This window comes from Colius striatus, chromosome 1 (assembly GCF_028858725.1).
Source record: "Colius striatus isolate bColStr4 chromosome 1, bColStr4.1.hap1, whole genome shotgun sequence".
Classification (NCBI taxonomy): Eukaryota; Metazoa; Chordata; class Aves; order Coliiformes; family Coliidae; genus Colius; species Colius striatus.
The window spans coordinates 156,575,051-156,596,237 of NC_084759.1; the positions used below are offsets into that span (position 1 = coordinate 156,575,051).

The following is a 21,187-nucleotide window of genomic DNA, read 5'->3' on the forward strand; positions in this document are numbered from 1 at the left end:
TCAAAATAAGAGCCTCAGCAAATATTTGCATTCATAATCATAAGAAGCCAAATTAGTACCTATGACCTCATATTATATGAAACTAGTTAATGTTTTGTACCGTGGTAAGGAAATCAACTAGATGATTTTCTGTAGCTACCAATTTGGCCAAGTCAGCCTGAGCACCCATTTACACAGATATCAAAGCAAAAAACCTGCATTCCCCAGGGAGCTTTAAAGAGGTGTGATGTTTGGACCTCTGTAAAAGCAAATAATCAGTTTTTCCACACTGAGCTACTAAGCTATACAGCAAAAAAGCTGCTATGGGAAGAGGGAGGTGGTACATCTCTCTGTCTTAAACATTTGGTTTGAGTAGTTACTTGCTGACCCCTAAAATATTAGTGAGCTTCCAGCAGGTAAATTTTCATGTTGAGATTAACGCTAGGAAAACAGGTCAAAACTCAGTACTCAATAAAGTAGAAGTTTTTTTGTTCAGCAGCACAAGCACATCCACACAAATACATTTTTTTACTATGCACTGATATATTAGTGTCCTAGCACACATACATAAGGATACAAAAACTTTACCACCTTAAGTGTTCTGCCGTCTACCACCACATTGTTGACACACTGTATGGCTCTCAGAGCATCTTCTGATCGGATGTAGGTTACATATGCACTGGCACTTGGACCCTAGAAAAAAAAACATACCACATTTTTTTTTTTCCCCCCTCAGACAGATCTGAACATTATGTTGCCTTTTTAGCAACTCATATCATAAACTGGTATATTCAGACCTAGATGTTTAACAAGAAAATATAGTACAGACATAGTACAATTCTTAAAACTTCAGATGTGCTGCATAAAGAATGGGGAGAAGACAAAACACATCAAAAAGTTGCTCAAGAGTTCTAAAAAATACTGAATACTTAAAGGTATTGTATCCCTGAAATGCAGATCAGTGAATACATGCTGCATTGCTGCTTCTTTGAAGGTTTTCACCTCATCTCTTCAGTTTTCAATATTTCTAGATTGTATCTGGCATCCAGTTTTAAGGGCCTGGTTGGACAACACCTCAATAACTGAATTTGATTTTTGCAATGCTGTTATAGTTTGGGTTTGTTTTTAGCCTATTGCTTAATCAGAAATACGGAGCTCTGGATTCACTCTGCACGTATGTATTTTCTCTAAAGAAATCAAATTCACAGGGGCCTTTGACTTACCTGTGAGCCTGCATATGATGTGCTGTTATTAATGACAACTTTATGTATTTTACCAAACTTCCCAAAATATTCTGGTCGTTTCAAAACCTACAAAAAAAAGAAAGTTAGAGTAACACATTAGAAAGTTAATTCATACAGGGCTGGCTCATTAATCTGTGTAACTGCACAACTGAAGTTTTTGACTAATTAAAAACTTCTTCTATGAAGAGGAGGGCATGAAAATGTATATTTGTTTTCCAACATAAAACATGGTTCTGTGCAATAGAGGGTACCTTGCCACTGCAGTAAAGAAATTAAATTATTCTCCACATTTTATGTGGTATTTTTAACATTCCTATCAGTAGTTACTCAAACTCTACAATGGCAAGATAAAGGAATATTTAATGTTGGATGAGATGTATATTCATCTATTGTATAATTTGAGGAAAAAATAAAAGTCACATTCATTCCAGTGTTAAAATAAACAGCCATCTTAAATTTGCATTCGGATATATTAACTGCTAGGAACAAAATGCTGAATCCTAACTCACTTGCACCACTCTAAGGAGCGTACACCAGTTAGCTCAAGATAAGTCTCTTCTCCTGAAAACCTGAGGCTAAGTACAGCAAGATAATAGATGACATTTCAAGAAAGGACATTTCAGAATCAACATCATCCTAAAATGAACAAATGAATAGAATGTTAATAAAAAAATATACCATCTTGCCATTCCCTGCATCAGTTAGCAATAACACACTATTTAAGGATCCTGTACAAAGCAGGAACATCTCTAGCATATTAAGTAACTCTGCTGAATAACAGATACCTGTGTGCCAATGGAAGTGGCAATCTATCTGACTCATTTGGTATCATAGGCCTTTTTTTCCACTGCTGTGATGGAAGGAGGTCCAGAAGCAATGCCTATTCAGACTGAAGCTAGATAACCTAAGGGAATTTCTAGTTCTAGACAATAACCTTAGAGGTTAAAAAAGGAAGATTTGTTTCCTCGGCTCCATTATTAACACTAAAGAGTACAGTTAAACTGTACAGATCAAGAACTTCTTTACCTAACCACCCTCTCTCTCTTCTCAAGGGAGCATCAATATCTTCAAGATCTAGCTATTAATCACATTTGCTTACAGGGCACCTTGTATAGACCACCAGTCACTCACTGTTCTCTTCTGAGTACTCTTCATTTTATCTACATCTTCTTTAAAAGAACATACACTCACCCTCTGGCATCGTTCCAGATGAGCCTGACAATACTAAACAAAGCAGTAGAGTTGCTTCAATTATTTTGAAGATTATACTCCTGATAGGGAATATGTATATTTGGAGTATATAAGGAGTACGCGATAAGGAGTACATATGGCAGCACGGCCTTCGCAATTTTCATGAGATCATGTCAAAAGCAGTGGATCCACTTGTACTCCAGTTGAATCCACAGATCTATTTCTAGAAATAGCTAATTGCAGTCAATCTGCTCTTCGTAATCATCATTATTTATGCCAGCTATTTTTGCCTGCTTTAGTAGAAAACTTAAATATATTGAACACTTTTTCTTTTTTAGGCCACCTCTCCCTTTCAGGCTAGGTTTCTTGGAAACCAAGTCATCTTGGTACTATATGCAATATGCAGTAAGTACACATTATCTTCTGGTATGTCAGTGAAAACATTGCTAACATCAAACATAGCACACAGACCCCTGCCCCCATCCCCTGCCTTACTACACCAGTGAACTCACTTCTAATTATTTCAAATATTCAGCATGGAATTATCAGAGGTTAAAAAAATTAACTGGATCTACTACTATTTCTCTTACAAATTCTCTTATCTGGTCAAAAAAAAAAAAGAAAACACTTTTTGTTAATAAATAGCACCAAGTTAGTGTTAACAGTTGCTTGCAAGTACTTATTGTTATATTCCTGTTGAAACTGAAGTATTATACACCAGATCAGTTTAATTTTTTTTCTCTTCCATTCATATTCTCAGGTTTTTTTTCCCCCCTTCCAATAAAAGCAGATTTTAAAAATTTGTTCTTTCCCAGTCTACAAAATGCAGTCCGTAGTCTGCCAGTCCTCAGAAACAGACACTCCTATTTGAGATGTCTCCAGACAGTTTAGTCCAATTAAGTGAACGTGGCACAGTAGTTGAAGACATCTATCTTATCATATTCTAATCCAAGATATTTTTACTCACTGGCAGTAATTCCATTAGCCACCTGCAGCTGCCTGATGATAGAAGTAAATAAAACATTTTCAACACAATCAGTTCTCTCAAATGAAAAGCTTTTTGATGATGCAGAGTAGCAAGTCAACTCTTTCCCGAGTCTTCCTCTTACTATTTCTTCCTTGTCAACTGACATCACCCTTATACTCCCTCCTAGTTAGACTTCAAGTGTTGGGTTTTTTCCTATGTCCCTACAGGTTTGACCTACACTTTGCATACGTTTTACAATTCAACTGATCTACCACTTTAGAATGGGCAGTGTATGACACAGCTGTATAGTGCCAGCAGATCCAGCCTAGGAAAATGAATACCTGAAAAAATCCTTACTTTTATTTTTAGCTTAACAAGAAGACCTATTTTGTCAAACACAAAGAACTCTTTTAAAAAATAGTGTACCTGCATCCAAAAAAACAAAGATATAAACTGAGGTTATTTTGGAGGAAGAAACTGAGTAGGTTCTGTTAAAAAGAGCGGACCTCAGCAGCAGTGAATCTTTTCAATGCTGCTTCATTACATACCCATCAAGGAAATACACAAGAGTGGGTACAGGGGTATTCTGAATTAATTAAGAGCAAGATGTGCAAGTATGAGTTGCTCACCTCTGGATCTGCTAGGCGCTGAGACAGTCCTACCACGAAGACAAGGTTCTTCTGTACAACCCGTACACTGGCCAAATGTTTACGATTCTCTGATATCTTCTGTTTCCTCTCATTTTGTTTCTGTTTCTTCTCATTTTTTATCCTTTGCAGCTCTTCTTGGGAGAGTGGTTTGTACACTGCTGGATCTTCTGGATATGGCTAAATATAATATAAATACCATTAAAAGCAACCCATGTCAGAAACAACACATTAGATAAATTCTTAATTCTACTGTTTTAACATACAAATTGGTTTCTTCTGTTAATCTGTTCTGATTGTTATAGCCAGCCACATTATAGCAGCAGCATATTCCGTTATTGCAAAAGTGAACATCTTGCATATTTGGGCAACAGCAACACTCTGACCCAGCTGTCTAGTCAGTTTGGTAACACTACAAGCAGCTACAACATGATAGTCAAGGCATCCTATTAAGATTTCACTAACATAGCACAGTAAGCAGGGTGAAAGCATGCCCCGCACATTCACTTTATATTTTGTTGTCTGATACAGATTTGAATATTTAAGTGTATTAACAAACAAAGTAAGACTACAAAATAAGAAACTGAAATACAAACTAATTTCAGTGTCCCACTATGTTTGAGGCAGTAACACCATTACATGGCTCAGTCCTTACATGGGTAGTTTCTCCTAGTGAAGAGCTTGAGTTCAATACAGTTACTGCATATTGATTTAATAGTATTCTTGCCACGTTATCATTTGCAACTTGGGCTTTGTCTTTCCTGAAGAAATGTACATTTCTAACCTCAAGATTACCATCTACTGATAACTTATCAAACACAGACATAACACTGCAGATTTTAATCTCAAAAGTATCTAGCAGAAGTACAAGTGTCCTCAGAGTTACCTAGAATGATTGCTCTGCTCATGCATAGCACTGCTAGAAAGGCATGATTTTAGTCCGGTCTTGCAGACTACAGGGCATGATCCTCTGCCCTGGCTTACTCCTCAAAGTACTCCCATAGTCCTTACCTGTTCCAGTTTTCTCAGAACAATAAGTTTCATTTAACATATCATATGTAAAGCAATGCAAAATACAGAACCAAGTATATAAAATTATATTTCAAATGAAGTGTTTCTAAACAGATGAAGTGAAAAATGATGAGAGTACAGAAGATGTTCACTAAAGACTTGAGACAAAAAAAGTTAAGCTCATTAGTATGTTTAGCTAAGTTGTTTTCTTGTACTACTAAAACCAAAGGTTTTAATGTGTAAGTCTGACAAAAAAAGAATTTAAATTTTTTTCTGACTGTCCTCTGTTAATGGTAGAATACAAAATTAGTTGTCATACTCAATGACCGAAGAAAAATCTATAGCACAAGATGAAAACAGGCTTTAGGTCAAAAGCATATATTCCTCATACTTGTGTGATTCTACTGTAAAAGCCATTAAGTGCTGAGACCTAACAGTCTTCTGAGTACATCCCCAAACAAAACAAGATCCATTTTACAGTTTGAAAAGTTTAAAGTTCAGCATCATTATGCTATACTTGAGATATCTTCTAAAAATATGCTGCAGACAACTTCAGAAGATGGCATCTCATGGTTAAACACCGCCTCTTTTGGAACAGGTTTTTGTGACACCAAAGGAATTTAAGCTTTGAAGATACTTTAGCAGTAGCCAAAGGTACATAAAATACATCCTTAGCATGAAAACACAATGTGGACTCAAGTTACCCTTGAAGACAATTAAAACCACACTGTTTCTTAAAAAGCTACATCATTCACAAGGAACACTGAATGCCTTACATAGATTTCACAAGGTACTTGATGAACAGCAATGACCTGTTAGTAAGGTCATTTGAGTTCAGCTATAACCAATTACTATCCTGAGTTTTAACACATGTACAAATGAGGACGTCAGATGCAGAATTCTGCAATGCATTTAACTTAAAGAGCTTCTGAAAGTCTGCATTAGTCAATCATGCAGAATAAAGAACGGGCATGGTTTTGGTTTAGGAAAGAGACTGGTTGGCAAAGAGAGTTAATTCCATTATCACAGTCAAGCTAAGTTCAGGTAGGAAAGGAAAGAAAACAAGTGCCCCAGTATAAGGCAGATACAGTTTAAAAAACAAAATGGCTTGCCCTACATCATATCATATCATACTCACAATCCATCCTCTCACAAATGAATGCCTTCTCCACTTCCCATACTACACAAGGTAAGCCTTGCAAGCCTGTTGCTCTGGTAATGACCAAGACATGAACTCATTGTTTTCAAGTAGGCTCAATAAGGCTCGTGAAGGTCCATGAAAACTACAGTAAATAGTGCCCAAGTTCATCAGCTTCTTTCTTGCCAAGTATAGCCACATTCAGAGCATATTCTCAAGTGAGAAGCAAGGCAGACAGCATGTGCAATTTCCCTATACAGCTATTTATTATTGGAGATCCTGAGCCTTAGTCAAGAAACATCTCAGGTAGTTCACGCGTTACCCTGAACAGAACTACAAAAACTCATAGTTTGTATTTGTACTGTAGAGCACAAGTAGTACAGTAGTATCTGTACAAGCAGCACAAATAGTAGCTTCAGAATCAGGGAAGAGAAATGTCTTCATCTCAGCAGGAAGTACAAGACTGCCTAAATAAGGATTTCAGTCATTAAGAAGGTGCAGCAGTTGATTTGTCACTGAATAATAGCACTTGTTTGAGCAACAGAATCATCAAAAGTTCTCCCTAGATACTGAAGAGCTGTATTATATATGAAATGTTTCACATGTACATTTGTCACTCTTGTGACATATTTAATGCCTCTAAGGAATATGAGTAGTTGGGTATCCTGACTTGCAAGACCTTTAAATGAATCTCTGTGCACCTCTTGAATCCTAAGAATAAATCACAAATCCAGCTCTAAGAAGTGACAGATAGTTTTCCTATCCATATATAATGTGTGGTATGATGACAGATAAGAGATACTGCACATTTAAGGCAAAGAGGAAGGCAAGTAAGCATAGCCCCAACATTTCAGAAGCTAATTTAAAAAAAATAGTCTTTCAAACAAAGACACGAAGTCAGCCTACAAATAGGTCAACAAAAGATGTAATCTTCAGAGTGACTGCTTCCCACAGTGCTGAAGTTCATGAACTCATGTGACAGTTCAACAAGAGACAGAACACATGCAGGGAAGGCTGGTGGAACACGGCTCTGAAAGCAAAGCAAGGTGTACTGACTGCCAGTGTACCTCGGTACTCTGTCCAACCCTATAAAATAAGAGGTATGAGAAGGGATCAGGTCTTGCAACAGCTACAAGAAGCACGAGATACTTGTTTAACCTTCTATCACTGATTCCTTAGCTGGTAGAGGATTTGAGATCCAAGTAAAGTAGCTACATCAAGCATTGTCAGCATTTATGTATTTTCAGATGCAAGACACTAAGATGATAACATAACTGATTCACTAACTAAGTTTAGCTGACACTTTCCACTTATAATCATACAAGTCTTCTTCAGCAAAAACCATGGAAGCCACCTGAACAAGATGTGCCAACATGGAAAACAAACAGATTTTATTTACACTAACTGCACGTTGCTAGTAGTCCTATAAGAACTTCATCAAAAGTTCAAATGTCTCTTCTGTAGTCTCGTTTCTTTAATCAGAGATGGACCTTGATGAATTCTCAGTCTTCCTGACTAAGTTTGTCTTGTCATTTAAAGTTTTGTTTTCCTTCAGATATTTTCCCCATATTTTCCCAATTGTTGAAAGCTGAGCTGGGATTTATCAAGCACTTTGCTATTCCCAGAGGAGTCACATTCCTTCCACACAATGGATGTACCAACATTTCCCAGTTGTTGCCTTGCTACCGAATAGGTTCTGAAATGAGAAATATAGAGAAAGTCAGTAAGGTTTATGCATTGTATACTCCATACTACTCATATGAAGAATTAAAAACAGCAGTTTCCTCCATACTTTTAAATATCAATTGTTGCACCAAACTTCTTGTGGGATTAAAACTACAAGAGGAAACAACATTGGAAGACTGTGCATTAAGATCAGGTATTCCTTTCACACAGAAGTAGGAGAAATGTTGACAATATGTTTAAAACATGCTAGTTTCTAGGTTATAAATATAGTTTACTATTTAACACAAGGTGCTTGCTAAGTCAAAGAATTGGAGAACAAGGCAAAGCACACCACAGGAACAGCTGTGATTCAAATGATATTATTTGGTGAAAGAGCAAAACAATTAAAGAACATGAAGGAGCTAGACTTTTTTACTGCCATCTTTTAAAGTGGCCACAACTAAGATCTGAGTGTTATGCCCTATTAAAGCAACACAAGCACTGAAACAGTACATGAATTTATATTACAAATTCAGCAGCCTGGTTAGTGTTTAATATCACTTAAAGATATCTGTAAGCCGGTTTTTGGCTACAGAAGTCTTTTTTGAGGACAGCATATATTGACTAGTTAGTGGCTGTTCCATTCACAGTTAAGAAATCAATTGACTGGAGAAAACAGGAAAGCTTGCTTAGAATCTTACAACTGACTACATCTACAATTCTGAAGGGTATCAGGAACTAGAAGCAGGTCAGTTCTGCTTAAGGAAGGACATTTTGTAGGTCATTAATTAAACAGAAACTATTTCCGAGTCTGATTGAGAAGACTCAAAGTTTAGAAATCCTGTAATGAGTTAAGGCTAACAAGTACTAGTCTAACCAGCATTCAAGTTAAATTCATATTTGTATCTTAGTTTCACAAATCAAAACAAAGCAAATGTTTGTTTCCTGCTACTACTAACAGGAAGGACCTTAAGACATATTATTGACTGCAACCATGTGAACGTATATAGCTTAAAAATGGCATGTGCAAGATAACAGTTCAACGATGTAGAAGTATTTTCTCATTGGCAGAAAAAAATGCAAGCTAACATCTTCTCAGAAGTTACAGAAGCTTAGGAAAATAATTGTATGCATACAATGCACAGCTAAGATCTATCGAATTAACAGCACAGATGCCACTATAGTGTATAATTAAACTATTTTATCACACACTTTTCCAAAGTTTGCCCAAAACCTTTCAACAAAAATCCCTGGATAGCGAACTCCTTCATTGCTCCTGTCCACAGACTTGCAATCTTATCACTGGCGAACTCGCATTGCATTCAATACCATCAGCACAAAGAGCAGGTCTGAATTATGTTACCGTGCATATTTAACTCTGCCTTGCTTTAATATGTTTATTCACAGACTGTTTTGCAGTAAGTATCCTGCACTGGTACACACATTATCAACGTGACATACGTGTTGAAGTCACAGTGCCTACTATAAACTTTCCAGTAAAAGATTTGTTGCTTTGCCATTTTCTGCACTTCAGCCTTTTAAGTGGTCACAACTGATTCACATCATAGTGGATATGAATCCCCAAACTGCTTTGATTTCTTCTTAATATCCACATAGAGGAACTATTTAGACACACTGTACACAAACACATACCTGGTTTAGAAGGTCCAGAACATTTCAAAAGGTGGCTTCTTCAGACTTATTTAATGCTGTCAACTGTGGAACTTGAAATTATTTATTCCCAAGATCCTTGATGGAGTCTCTGTGCCACAATGTCTCTGTCTATGCCATAGAAGCAGCATACTCCTTGGCCTCCTCCATGCAAATCTCCTACAATCCAGCGATAGAGCTGCTACTCTACTGGAGAGTATCTTGCAGTCCATGGGTGACAGAAGTATGAAGAAAGTAATCCTCATCCACTGTGAATGAAGAGGTTTCCTTCCTCTTCTGGAACAGCTGATGTGTTTCATTCCAATGGTAGCGCTCACTCTAGCTTTCCTCCCAAAACAGTTTTTCAGAGCAAACTGTATCCAGTTCAGCAAAATATTTGCACATCCAATCATACACCAGATTATTCCACATTAAAAAGTTCAGCCATGGCAGTATCCATATTTCAAAGACTTCACATACCCAGAGGCAGTGAACAGCATGCTGCTTCTGTGACTTTTTTCAGATATATTTCACAAAATTCCAATAACTAACAGGTAGAGATGAATCAAGCAGTTCTTGGCAAAAAGTAGTGTAATAAATCCAGGTAAATGAAGCAACTTAGACAAGGAAATTCCAGAAATCTCATGTTGTACCAGAAGAGTAGAAATTTACTTGTAACATGAAAACTACTGATGACAGGTGGAGCTTCCTTGTAGGACGTACAGCTCAAATATCACAGCAAATTTGCACATTTTGTTAACAAATGTATATGGCAGTGAGACAGCCTTCAGGCTTGCAGAGGCATCCAAACACCCGTGAGCAGTGACAGTTGTGGTGTAGTCAAAGCCCAAAAGAGCAGCAAGAAATATGACTGGAAGTGCTTATAGAAAGCTGTGGCAGCGAATAAAGATAGCAAGACCAAGTAAGATTACTTGGGGTCTGAAAAGGCATTTGTAATATGAGACAGGAAGCCAACAAAGGCATAAAACTGAGGCTAAGACCATAATTAAATAGCAGGAGAAAGAGGGGACAGAAGTAGCTGTGATTACAAAATGAGGAAGGCCAGGCAAGAAAGTTACAATCAAGGGAACACATTAAAAGGAAGAAGATACTAAGAAAGAATTTCATTAAGCACCAAAGATAAGGAAATAATGAAGTTAAGCAAAATGCTAAAAAGAGGTGGAAAATAATTGAAAGGAAAAAGCAGGCAACTTAGTGAAGCTGAAGTTTGTAGCTGGGGCCAACCAAAGTATCAGTCAGACATCAGTTAAGAAACAAGGAGAAATTAAGCATGACTCTCCAAGTACTACCTTTAAGCATTTGGCAACAAGACCAGAACACTACACAAACAGACTTAGCCTAGACTTTGAAATGCTTTAAAGTCTAACACCACTGGATATGTTTTCCAGAGGTTTCACGCCTTCAGTGTCCAAAAAATGTGTCACAAACAAAACAAGGAGGTGCTTTATAAGCTTGCCTCAGACAGCTCTGCTCATTTGGCTGAATCTTGGCCCTCAGTAAACCCCTGGTGCTGGAATTCTCACTGTCTTTCCTGAAAAGACTTTGTCAATGCATGAGCACCTCAACTCAATGGATTTTTCTTTTTTTTTTTTTTCTGGCAGTTCTCCCAGCATCAGCATGCCTTGGTTCTGATCCACAGCTTTCCCTACTTATCCAGTTCCGAATTTAACAAACCAAGACTAGCCATTGCATAACAGCTTCGACACATATGCAGAGAGAATCTGAAAGATCCAACACCTCACCCTTGATCTAGGCCATGACTAGATGAATGTTTCCCCGAAGGAAAAAGACGTCTTTGGTACCAACATAATGCAAGAGCCTTGTGATACGTGCAAGACAAGCCGCTGTTCCAGGATATTTACCTTTCTGCAAGCAGGACAAAGTCCATTCTCATCAGTGCGGATACGATGCCAACAGAAACGACAGATTTGGTAGCCACAGGTGCAAGGAAAGAAGTTGATGTCATCAATTTCCAGAGGTTCCATGCAAAGGGGGCATTCCACAGGGTCTTCCTTAGCATCAGGGCTGCGAGACATCTTTATATGTTCGCAGAGCAGCAAAAGTTTATAATAACTTAATAGACCAAGAAGGTCACCACTTGAAGGTCTGCAAAGAAAAAAAAGAGTTGTGATAAGTCCATTGTCAACCTTTCTTTTGTACATTTTCAGTTCTTTACCACTTCCCTTCTCCCCACAAAGTGTCTACTAACACACAAGTTAGTCCCTAATAAACCCGAGTGTTGCTTTCTACTTATGAGTAGTCATACAAGTAATACAAAAAATAGCACTGGAGATGTACCCCTCTACCTGGAGAGACAAGTACTTCTATGGCTGTTCACTAGACTATTTGGGTTTCAAATTGTACAGTTGGAAAGAAATGCTTAGTAGTGTACAACATACATTGCTTCTAAGTTCCGCCAACTCCTTTAAATACTGCTTTACTGAAACCTTACACAAATTCCAAGTTAAATCCTTGAATGTAGGACCTCATGCTTAAGATCAATTTATTCCTTTGCTCAGAAACTCGGAACAGAGATTTGGAACAACATTTAGGTCATCCATTCATATTTTTCAGTAGAGTTACAGAATTATCTAAACAAAACCAAGGAAAGCTTCCTGCTCAGGAGGATTCATTTCTTTGTCCATCTGATTTTTTTCGGTCCACTGATTCATCTCTGAGATCAGACTTAGGACTATATCATTAGCCAAGATTTGTCCAGTACACAGTTTTCTAGATGTGCCAAACAACTTTAAACACGTCATTTATGCTTTTCATCAGTATCCAATTCAAGTTCAAGCCCAAATATATGCATCTGGTCAAAAAAACCCCCTAAGTTTTAACTTAGGTGCAGCCACAAGAAGATATTTCTAGATTAGAGTTTTGGAGAACCAAAATTTAGGTCATCATTTTCTTAACTCATTTCTTGAACCTGGTTATTTGAGTATGTTTCTATTCATTTACGGATAAAACGTTTTGAGTCAGAAAATAACTTTCTTACACGGTACACACCAATCATCACTGAGGTATTCTATTAGTTAGGGAGTTTTATTCTTTCTTCATTTAAGTACCACTCTATTTGAAGTTGTATCTAATCCCAATAAGCTGTATCAATCTGCTGCATGACGTGTGTAGATGGGACAGAATTCAAGGATAACAGTAGAAAAACTACAGTTGAAAAAACCACAACAAAAGAAAAGAGAAAGAATTAGAAACCCTCTGAAAAGCACTGAAGATATGACCAGAAGTGACAGTGGGATGGTTATACTATCTGTAATGAACTATACCACTTATTTACAAATAAGTGAGCTCAAAAGTCCTCTAAAAAGCCAAAATTCTTTTCATAATGATGTCTTTCCCAAAACAGTCACACGATTATTATAACCACACAAACAATATATACTCCCCTCTACTTCCTTCCCCAGTGAAGTAGAAAATGTAGTTTTAGGTTTCATTTTTAACCAAAAAAGTACTAGATCGTGTACTATCCAACCTTTCTCTGTGCTTTTAGGAGCAAGTCCAGAAACAAATTCTCACATCCACCTACTTGAAAAAGTGTGACATTTACTCTTCCATTTACAGGATGTCTTTGGAAATAAGATGACTGAACGTTTTGAGATCAAATCATTGCCCACAGACTTCTGTATGTTGTAGTGTTAGCCTTAAGTATCTTTGGTTGGATACTTTAATTATCACAAAAGACGAGTCCTGTTTACAGTCTTCCACACTCTAAACCATATTTCCTTACATGAAGCCTATCTTGTAAAATCCAAGAGGTCTGAGCTCAGGTTGAGACCTCCCACCTTAGAGGGTAGAATCCATTTAGCACCAGACCACAATACTTCTCCCTGTCCTTTGTATCTCTTCAAGGACAGAAAATCCTCCACAAGCAGCAAGGAGAGAATCCTGTAGAGGAACAGCATAGATGCACACAACCGAAACGCTATCCAAATACACAGCAGAGTATATAGCTTTGTACAGGAATGGTCTTGTTGTAGTTAGATTAACCTGTGTTCAAAGGCTGACACCAGAAGCCTAGAATAACTGCAGCTTCAACTAGTTTTGTATGAAGTCTAGCCTCTAGGTACATAAAGTACAGTTCTGGTAAACACATATCACTGCCCTAGACAGAAAAAGTTCCAATGGATGCTCACACAAAAGTAAGATGACAGAACAAAGTTTTAGATGCAGTAAGCATAATTTCTCTATATGTCACACAATAGCAACATTGTTCTCTTTCCTACCTTCAAAATTATTAAAATTAAAAAGTTAGAACTCCTACAATAATACAGCAGCTTTTATTTCATTATCTATGCTTTCATTAGTGCTGTGTTTACAGTAATTTTGACAGGCTTAAAGCCAGGTCCTGAGACCTTATCAGTGTTTTCTACAGAGCATCCTCGCAGATTCTGACCTGAAAGAAAGAAGGGATTAGTTTGTTTGGGAGCTATCTTGTGTTTAAGAAGACATTCCCACTGGTTGAAGAGTGGGAGGAACTGTTAAAAAGACCACAGCACATTATTTAATTACTTATTATGCAAGTAGCTTACACACATTTCTACCACAACCCTCACTTTTCTTGTAATTTTTTCACACTTTTATAGCAGTAAAACCATTACAATACGAAAGTGACTTTTAACCAAAGCATGAGAGAAATTGGACATATTTTGTTCAATTTAGATTTTGGGTTGTGACTGTCACAGATCTCCAAACAATAGGTTGGTAAACAGACAGCATATTCCCTTCAACTGTGTACTCATTCCACTGTATGCTCAGCAGTTTTGAGCCTATGAAGACATATCTAAATAAAAGCTATACTATTACTAGTGGAGCTGTAGTTAAAAGTACAGCTTTGAAGAAACTTCAGCTACCATAGTCAAATTACTGAATTATGAAGTTACTATTTGGAATCTCTGCTAAGAAATGTCATCAGTTCATGTGATAAGAAAGTGTCACATATTAGCTAGTGCCTCTAGGTTGTGCAGACAAAACTACAACATGATTAACATTTATGAGCTGTTAAAGCTAACACTTAAGAGTTCAGCAGCTGCTAGCAATAATACCAATAGTTTGCTTCAATCAGCAAATAGCCTATTATTTTACAACAAGGAGAAAAGAGCAGCTGTGTGCCATGTTTCTCAAAACTACATAAGAGGCAATATTTATTTACTTAGACCATTCAAGCATCCCATTTAGAGACTCTCCATTGAAGTGTGTCCTCATTTCTGGAATATATCAGTCTGTGTCTCAACTCTCCATCAGGACAATGCTTGTTTTTTCAGAACTATAACAACATGCATAGTCATTAATATGTAGTCTGTATAGCACTACCAAGAAACACACAGTAACCAGTCAGCTGTAAGACTGTTCTAAACAATTCAAGATTAACACCACAAGAGAAGTAGCACAGGATCGGCAGAAAACAAAGACATGTTATGTTTAATACAGGGTACTCGGTCTTTGGGAACAAGTTCAAAGAAATTAAATTAATTGCATCTCAGGAGAAAAGGAGGAAGGTTACACACGTGTGCACACATGATGAAAGCAGCTAAAGTTTGACCATACACTTTCCAAAACACCAACAACTGCAGTCAAACAAGGCTCCGACAGCTCCACATCCTGTTTACAGGAGACTCTGCCAAACTATTCATGCATATAGGGATAAAGCAGAGAAAATGTCCAGAGGCATCTTTTAGATTTGGTGAATTTGTAATAGGTAATAACTGAAATATCGTATACCATAACCCTTCCACCATACCAACTAATAAGTTTGTTTCTTTTCCAAACACATATGCAAAATGAAAAGAGATATTTTTTCATGAACTTCTAAAAGTGCTTACTTACTGGATTTGACAGCTGTGTCTAATCAGCTTCACTGTACAATTGTTTCTCTTATGAAATCCTCCAAATTTTGCAGTTGGAGAACAACATTTGGAGGTACTCACCTAAACACAATTTTACTTTTAATATTGCTAGTGATTTCAGTCCATTTAGGATGCAGATGTTGCCTTTCCCTTTTTCACCTGAGGTGAGCAACTTCAGCTTCTATCAGCATATCTTATCTAATTAATCTTAAAAGGGGTTATAAAAAAGGAGGCAGGAAAAAACAACTAGCTTGTTCTCCATTCTTTTTCTTCAGGTGCACCAGTTTGAGGCTTGACATATACTCCCCCCCATCTCCCTGAAGAAGACAACAAAAAAAATCTTCACTTGCTACCAGTTCATTTCAGTAAACATGCCCCTTAAAATCCTCTCCCTGAGGAGGGCAGCTAGCTCAGGGGCATGCAGACACATTCTCCCCCTCACACAATACACTGAACCCAGCCTTGCTACTTGCTTCAAGATACTAAAAGCCTCACAGCCAAAAGTCAACAAAACGTAGTCATGAAAAATGAACTCACATCCCAGAAAAATATTTGGATACTTAGGGGCTCTTGAAGGAAAAAAATCCAGACATGTGTTAGCTAATGTTTCACTTGAAGTTCAAACATACCTGACACGAAGTGAAACAGGTCGGAGTCTATGCACCAAACCTTTAGTAAGGGTTCATTAAACTTAGGCAAACAGAAACTCATACTTTTTTTTTTCCATGGCCTTGTATCTTTTGAAACTCAGTCCCAGAAGTCTCAGAAATGAGGTGCAGATGCTGCCTGTGTTACACCACATAGAAGCTGGAGGCTGAAAGGCAAGCAGCTATAATGGTTTCTCTCTCCCTTGAATCGGGAGAGCAGCAGTTCTGTCAGCACAGCGCTCTTAGGAACTGCTGCTCTCTCCCTGGGCCAGCATGGGGGCACAGTAGCCCAAGGCCCCTGCTTGGACCGCCCCCTCCTGCTCCTGACTCTGCTTAAAGGAAAGTAACCTTGATCACCTCTGGTCTCTGAACAGAAAAAAGGCTAGCACTTCACTGTATTGCAATGACCATGGGAAGGTTTACATCAAAACCTTTCTTAGGCAGGCTGCAGAGAGAGAAGCCCATTTTTTAAACCATGCAGAACTTAGGGAGATCCAGCAAGTTAGTTACTCAAGGCCCCACAGAGAACTCCTGGACGAGAAAGTTCACATATGCATGTCCCAAACCATGGATGGATGGTCTAGCTGTTAAAACAATTGGTCTTGTCTCTTAATTTATTCACACAATTCAGAAGAAATCTGGAGAACTTCCCCAGATCACCTCTTTGACATGCTACTTTCTACTTCCCTGTCATTTTTTAGGGCACTCCACATGGCAAGTCTCTTTGCACCAGCTCTTCATTCGCATCAAAATACAGCGGTAATTTACAATAACCTGGTTAGCAGCACTGATACCAGAGACAGCAAGAGTGCTGAAAACAGGCCATGCTTTTCTAAGTTTTATGGCACTGTTACTGACTGAGAACAAAGACACCTCAGTGCCAAGCAAGCAGGCTCTTGAATTCATTCAAGTTAATTTTCATTTGAGACACAGGGAAAGTTCACTTCCTACTTCTCTTTCCTGATCATGATTAACATTTAAAGCAAACTGTACTATTAATTGCAAAATCATGCCCAGTAACTTCACAGTCAGTTTTCTCTCAGGCCTTCTCTGTGGAACAACATTTATTATTCTGTCTGTGGTTTGCAGCTAAATTTTGATCACAGTGCAAACAACGTGTAAGAAAAATAAGAAGCAAAGTCCCAAACGTTTAGAAAGTATGACCAGGAATCAGGTAGCCTCTCCGTATCTCTAAAATCAGGGTTACACTGACTAGGATTATCCCTAAATTATCTAGCTCTAAGAGGTCAAAGCTGAAATCTCTACAGATTCCTCTGGTTTAAGCCTCCCTGCAGGTGCCTTAGGGAGCTCATTCTCGTGCTTTCAGACTTTGAATTCTGCCAGCATAAGCAGTTGTACTGTCACTTGAACCAACAAGATCAAAACAAAACTACTCTTGCTGGGTCATATTTTACCTAAATAAATCCTCTATGCAATTCACCACACAGCCATGCAGCACAGTGAAGACACAGAAACGAGCATCTAGGGATAACAACTGCTCGAGTAGTGTATTCAGCAACAGTACAAAAATGAGCCAAAGAATTCACTAGGTAAGTTTCAACTTAACACCCTGAAGGCATCCTAATAACAAAAATGGAACAGTCAGATGCCACCTGCTAAATGAAAAGGGAACTAATAACTCTTCATAAACTCAGCATGAACACAAACTATTTCAAGACAGTCCTGGGGTGGGAGGGAAAAAGTTGTATACAAGAAAAAGATGCTTTTCTCTCATTTAAACTGAGCCAAGAATTGGCCACTGTAGGCTTACTGTTACAGCATTCAGAGCTTCCATGCATAAAGGGCTAAATACTATCAGTGATACTATCAGTGACACACGAACACCAAGTAAGAGATTCATTTACTCAAATTACTTTCTTACAAATCATGAACAGAATCGAGGTGTTAACATTTATTTAGCAAGAAATGAGGACAAATAAGATTCTGACAAATTCATCTACATGCACATAAAACTTTCAACACCATTATCCACAATGGTGATGCTACTCTAGCATACAGGTCAATTCATTCAATGAAATTCAAAGCATAATTTGGCTCTGTAATTGTCTAAATTAATTTCCCACATTCACTGACATTAGAACTTGAATGCTAGCATTCCATATTTTTTCTTTCTGCGTTTGAATAATGGATTAGAAGTGGGCTATACAAATATTAGTTTAAATATTTTTAAAGTCTACAGACAGTTACCATCTAATATTGGTATACATATTCCACCATGACTGTTTCCAGCTCCTCTGGACACAACCAAGAGAAGCTTAAAGCAACAGGTGAAACAACGACATATCTATATATAAGTTGCTGTATGCAGATCTATGTAACAAGTTATTGTCAAAGAATGTTGCATAAAAATAAAACTGTCAAAAACCAGATCAATCAGCTCCTGTTTAACATGAAATGTGCTCCATATGAACTACTCTGAATTTCCTACATTTCTCGTTACTGGGAAGAAAGGTGCTACTCCATTTGTTGTACTTTTTCTTCCTAACATCTGCTACCAGTCACTGTCAAAAAGAGGATCTAGATATATCAGCTTGCCAGTCATGCAGCAGCCACAGGCAGCTATTAAACAGTCTATTTGGGGAACAGAGAGCATTTATTCTGTTCACGCAGTACCCTAGCACAAAACATTCACTTTGCAGTCAGAGTACCTACACATCAATGTACCATAGTTCAATTTTTCCATAATGCTGTGCTCTATATAGTCCTTAGTAAGGTGATACATACTCAAACACACACTTATCCTTCTTGTAAATCTGTAAAGCACTACTAGCTCTGTGTTTGAAGACTAGCATATTGATTTCATTGTAGAAGACTCACAGTCTAGCACAGAAAACTGTCAGACAGCTGGAACAGCACTTTGGAAAACACAAAGTATTTTGCAAAATACAGGTAATTTACAGATTAAAGACTTTGTTAATGCATATCCATACAGTATTTGTGATGTGACAATATTTCATTTTAAAGGTAGTCACTAACATAATCAAACATATTCAGCACCAGTGCAGAGCAACTCAGAAGACTGTTTTTTTTTAATGGCAACTTAACAAGCTAACACTGTTAGACCACTCAAACTCCCTGCAGCTAGACACAGAGGCAGCATGAATGATGGCAGCTTGACTTCACTGACCTGCACTTCCACCTTTTTGACAGAAGTTTCCAATACCCAGTTTTTCCAGTGCTTTTACCTCTGCAGATTAAAAAACCCTAGGAACAGATGTTCCATTGGTGTTATCCTGAGTAAATGTGAGGACACTGGCTGGAAGAAGCTTTAAGCTTCAATTTATCCTGTACTGCAACCCTCCGAACCAAAACTCTGTGCAACTGAATAACTTATCTGTGAATTTCTTCACTTTCCACTGCTATTTACTCACTATGACTGATGTCACCAATTTGAAGACAAACTGCAAGCTAACCTTCCCCTCAATTTAAATTGATTTGGTCAATTGGTCAATTGATGTAGCTTTTCAACTAAAAAGTATTTTTTTCTATTAATAACTACTATATATGCTGATTTACAAACAAAGCTTTCTCTTTATTTTAAAATAACTTAGTAGAAAGTCTGCATTACCCACATTCAAGCTGTTGCTGTTGCAGAACATAGGATCTTCTGATTTTTGAGGATTTGTTCCTTAATACAGTATCACGGGTGCATTTAATAACTTCTTTTAAAAACCCTACATGGAATTTTAGAACTAGCATAACGTACACAAGTCATACAAGCTCTTAGACAGACTTGCAAAGTAACAATATGTTCACAAAAACTTGAAATCAATTAAGTTATCTAAAGTAGCAATGTTAACAGTAGGTTATATCTCCAAGTCCTTCAAGGTTTCAGAACTCGTATAGCATATCCTCATTTTCCTTTCCTGAGGGCAAAAAAAAGAAAAAGCCTTTTTCACCTTAGGAAAATTGGTTCCTCCAGTTAAAGGCATCATCGAAGCAGTGAATTCAATCGACTATCTTTCCTTAAAGGCACAGTCAGGCCAGCAGGTAAACAGATTTCAGCTCTTCAACTAGTTAACTCTACTAGTATAATTACTTCTAGAACTCAGTACTAGTATCAATCAATGCCTATTCATTACATATTGAATATGCATATTTAGGAAATGTTAATTAGGAAAAAAATTAGGAAATGCTAATTTATTTGACAAAGATCCTTTAGTAGGGTGCTTACAATAGTTGTCAAATTCATTTTGATGGAGGAGTTGGGCAAACAAACTTACTTTAAGAGAACCAACCTACAGACCAATTTGAAACTTTAAAAAAACCCATAAGCACAAAATGCACAACCCAAAACCCACAACATGCTGCCCAAATAATCACACCAGTGTTACCCTTCTCCTTAGTGCAGCAGCTGAGGCTTTTCTACCTCTTCTGTGACACAGCTCAGCTCATTGCCTGTGTCCTTGGCAGCCCTCTCACCATCTCCCACTTTTCATCTGTCCCTCTGGTGCCATTCAGCCTATTCACATTTTCCTAGATTCCCTTGATCCAAGACAAGAACATCAAGATTTGCTCCAGGCTTTCAGCTACTGGAGTTTTTATCAGTCTGGTTTTTTTTCTTCACTGAAGAAGGGAGGTAAGAACATACCATTCCGTAATGAAAACTTCTTGTGCTAGCTTGTATTAGATTGCATACTTGCTAATAACAGTCAGTATTCCCAGATCCAATTATAAAGAAAAGTTCAGCTCTGAAGGGCTCCACAGCCTTTAAAGAGAGACGACCCAGAAATTCTCACACAGAGGAAAAAAGAAATCACCCCACTTGAAGCTGCAAGCCTGCATTTGAATATAACCCAGTTTGCAACATCCTGCCAGCAGCCATCACCTTCTGGATAAATCTACTAGAAGGACTAATTTTTTACCTGCTGCTCCAGCTGCATTAGTTGACATAAACTTAATATTACAATGGGTCTGATCTGAAAGGATGCCTAAAAACTAGTCATATGTCACTGAAGGACAATCTAGCACAGAGTACCATCAATGGGAGTATGCTCAGAAAGCAGCATATGCAATTAAAAAAAAAAAAAAAAAAACACATTGAGACAGCTTCAGCTTTTGCATTAGAAAACCTCTCATTTGCATTTTCATGGTGCAGCACAAACAAGACCACTGCAGCATCTTCAGAAGTCCTAGCCTGCCTGT

At 37.7% G+C, this 21,187-nt stretch overlaps 1 protein-coding gene across 8 annotated transcripts in view; it reads right to left on the reverse strand.

Moving 5' to 3' along the window:
- Positions 1–21,187, reverse strand: part of CNOT4 (CCR4-NOT transcription complex subunit 4) — a 78,353-nt gene that overhangs the window by 32,608 nt on the left and 24,558 nt on the right. For all 8 annotated transcript variants that reach the window (XM_062014924.1, XM_062014915.1, XM_062014896.1 and 5 more), the window contains exons 2-5: positions 11,376–11,619; positions 4,011–4,208; positions 1,203–1,289; positions 571–672 (exon numbers count right to left, since the gene is read on the reverse strand). In XM_062014924.1, the coding sequence (XP_061870908.1) occupies positions 571–672; positions 1,203–1,289; positions 4,011–4,208; positions 11,376–11,549 (561 nt within the window). In that variant the 5' untranslated portion in view covers positions 11,550–11,619. The remainder of the gene's footprint in view (positions 1–570; positions 673–1,202; positions 1,290–4,010; positions 4,209–11,375; positions 11,620–21,187) is intronic.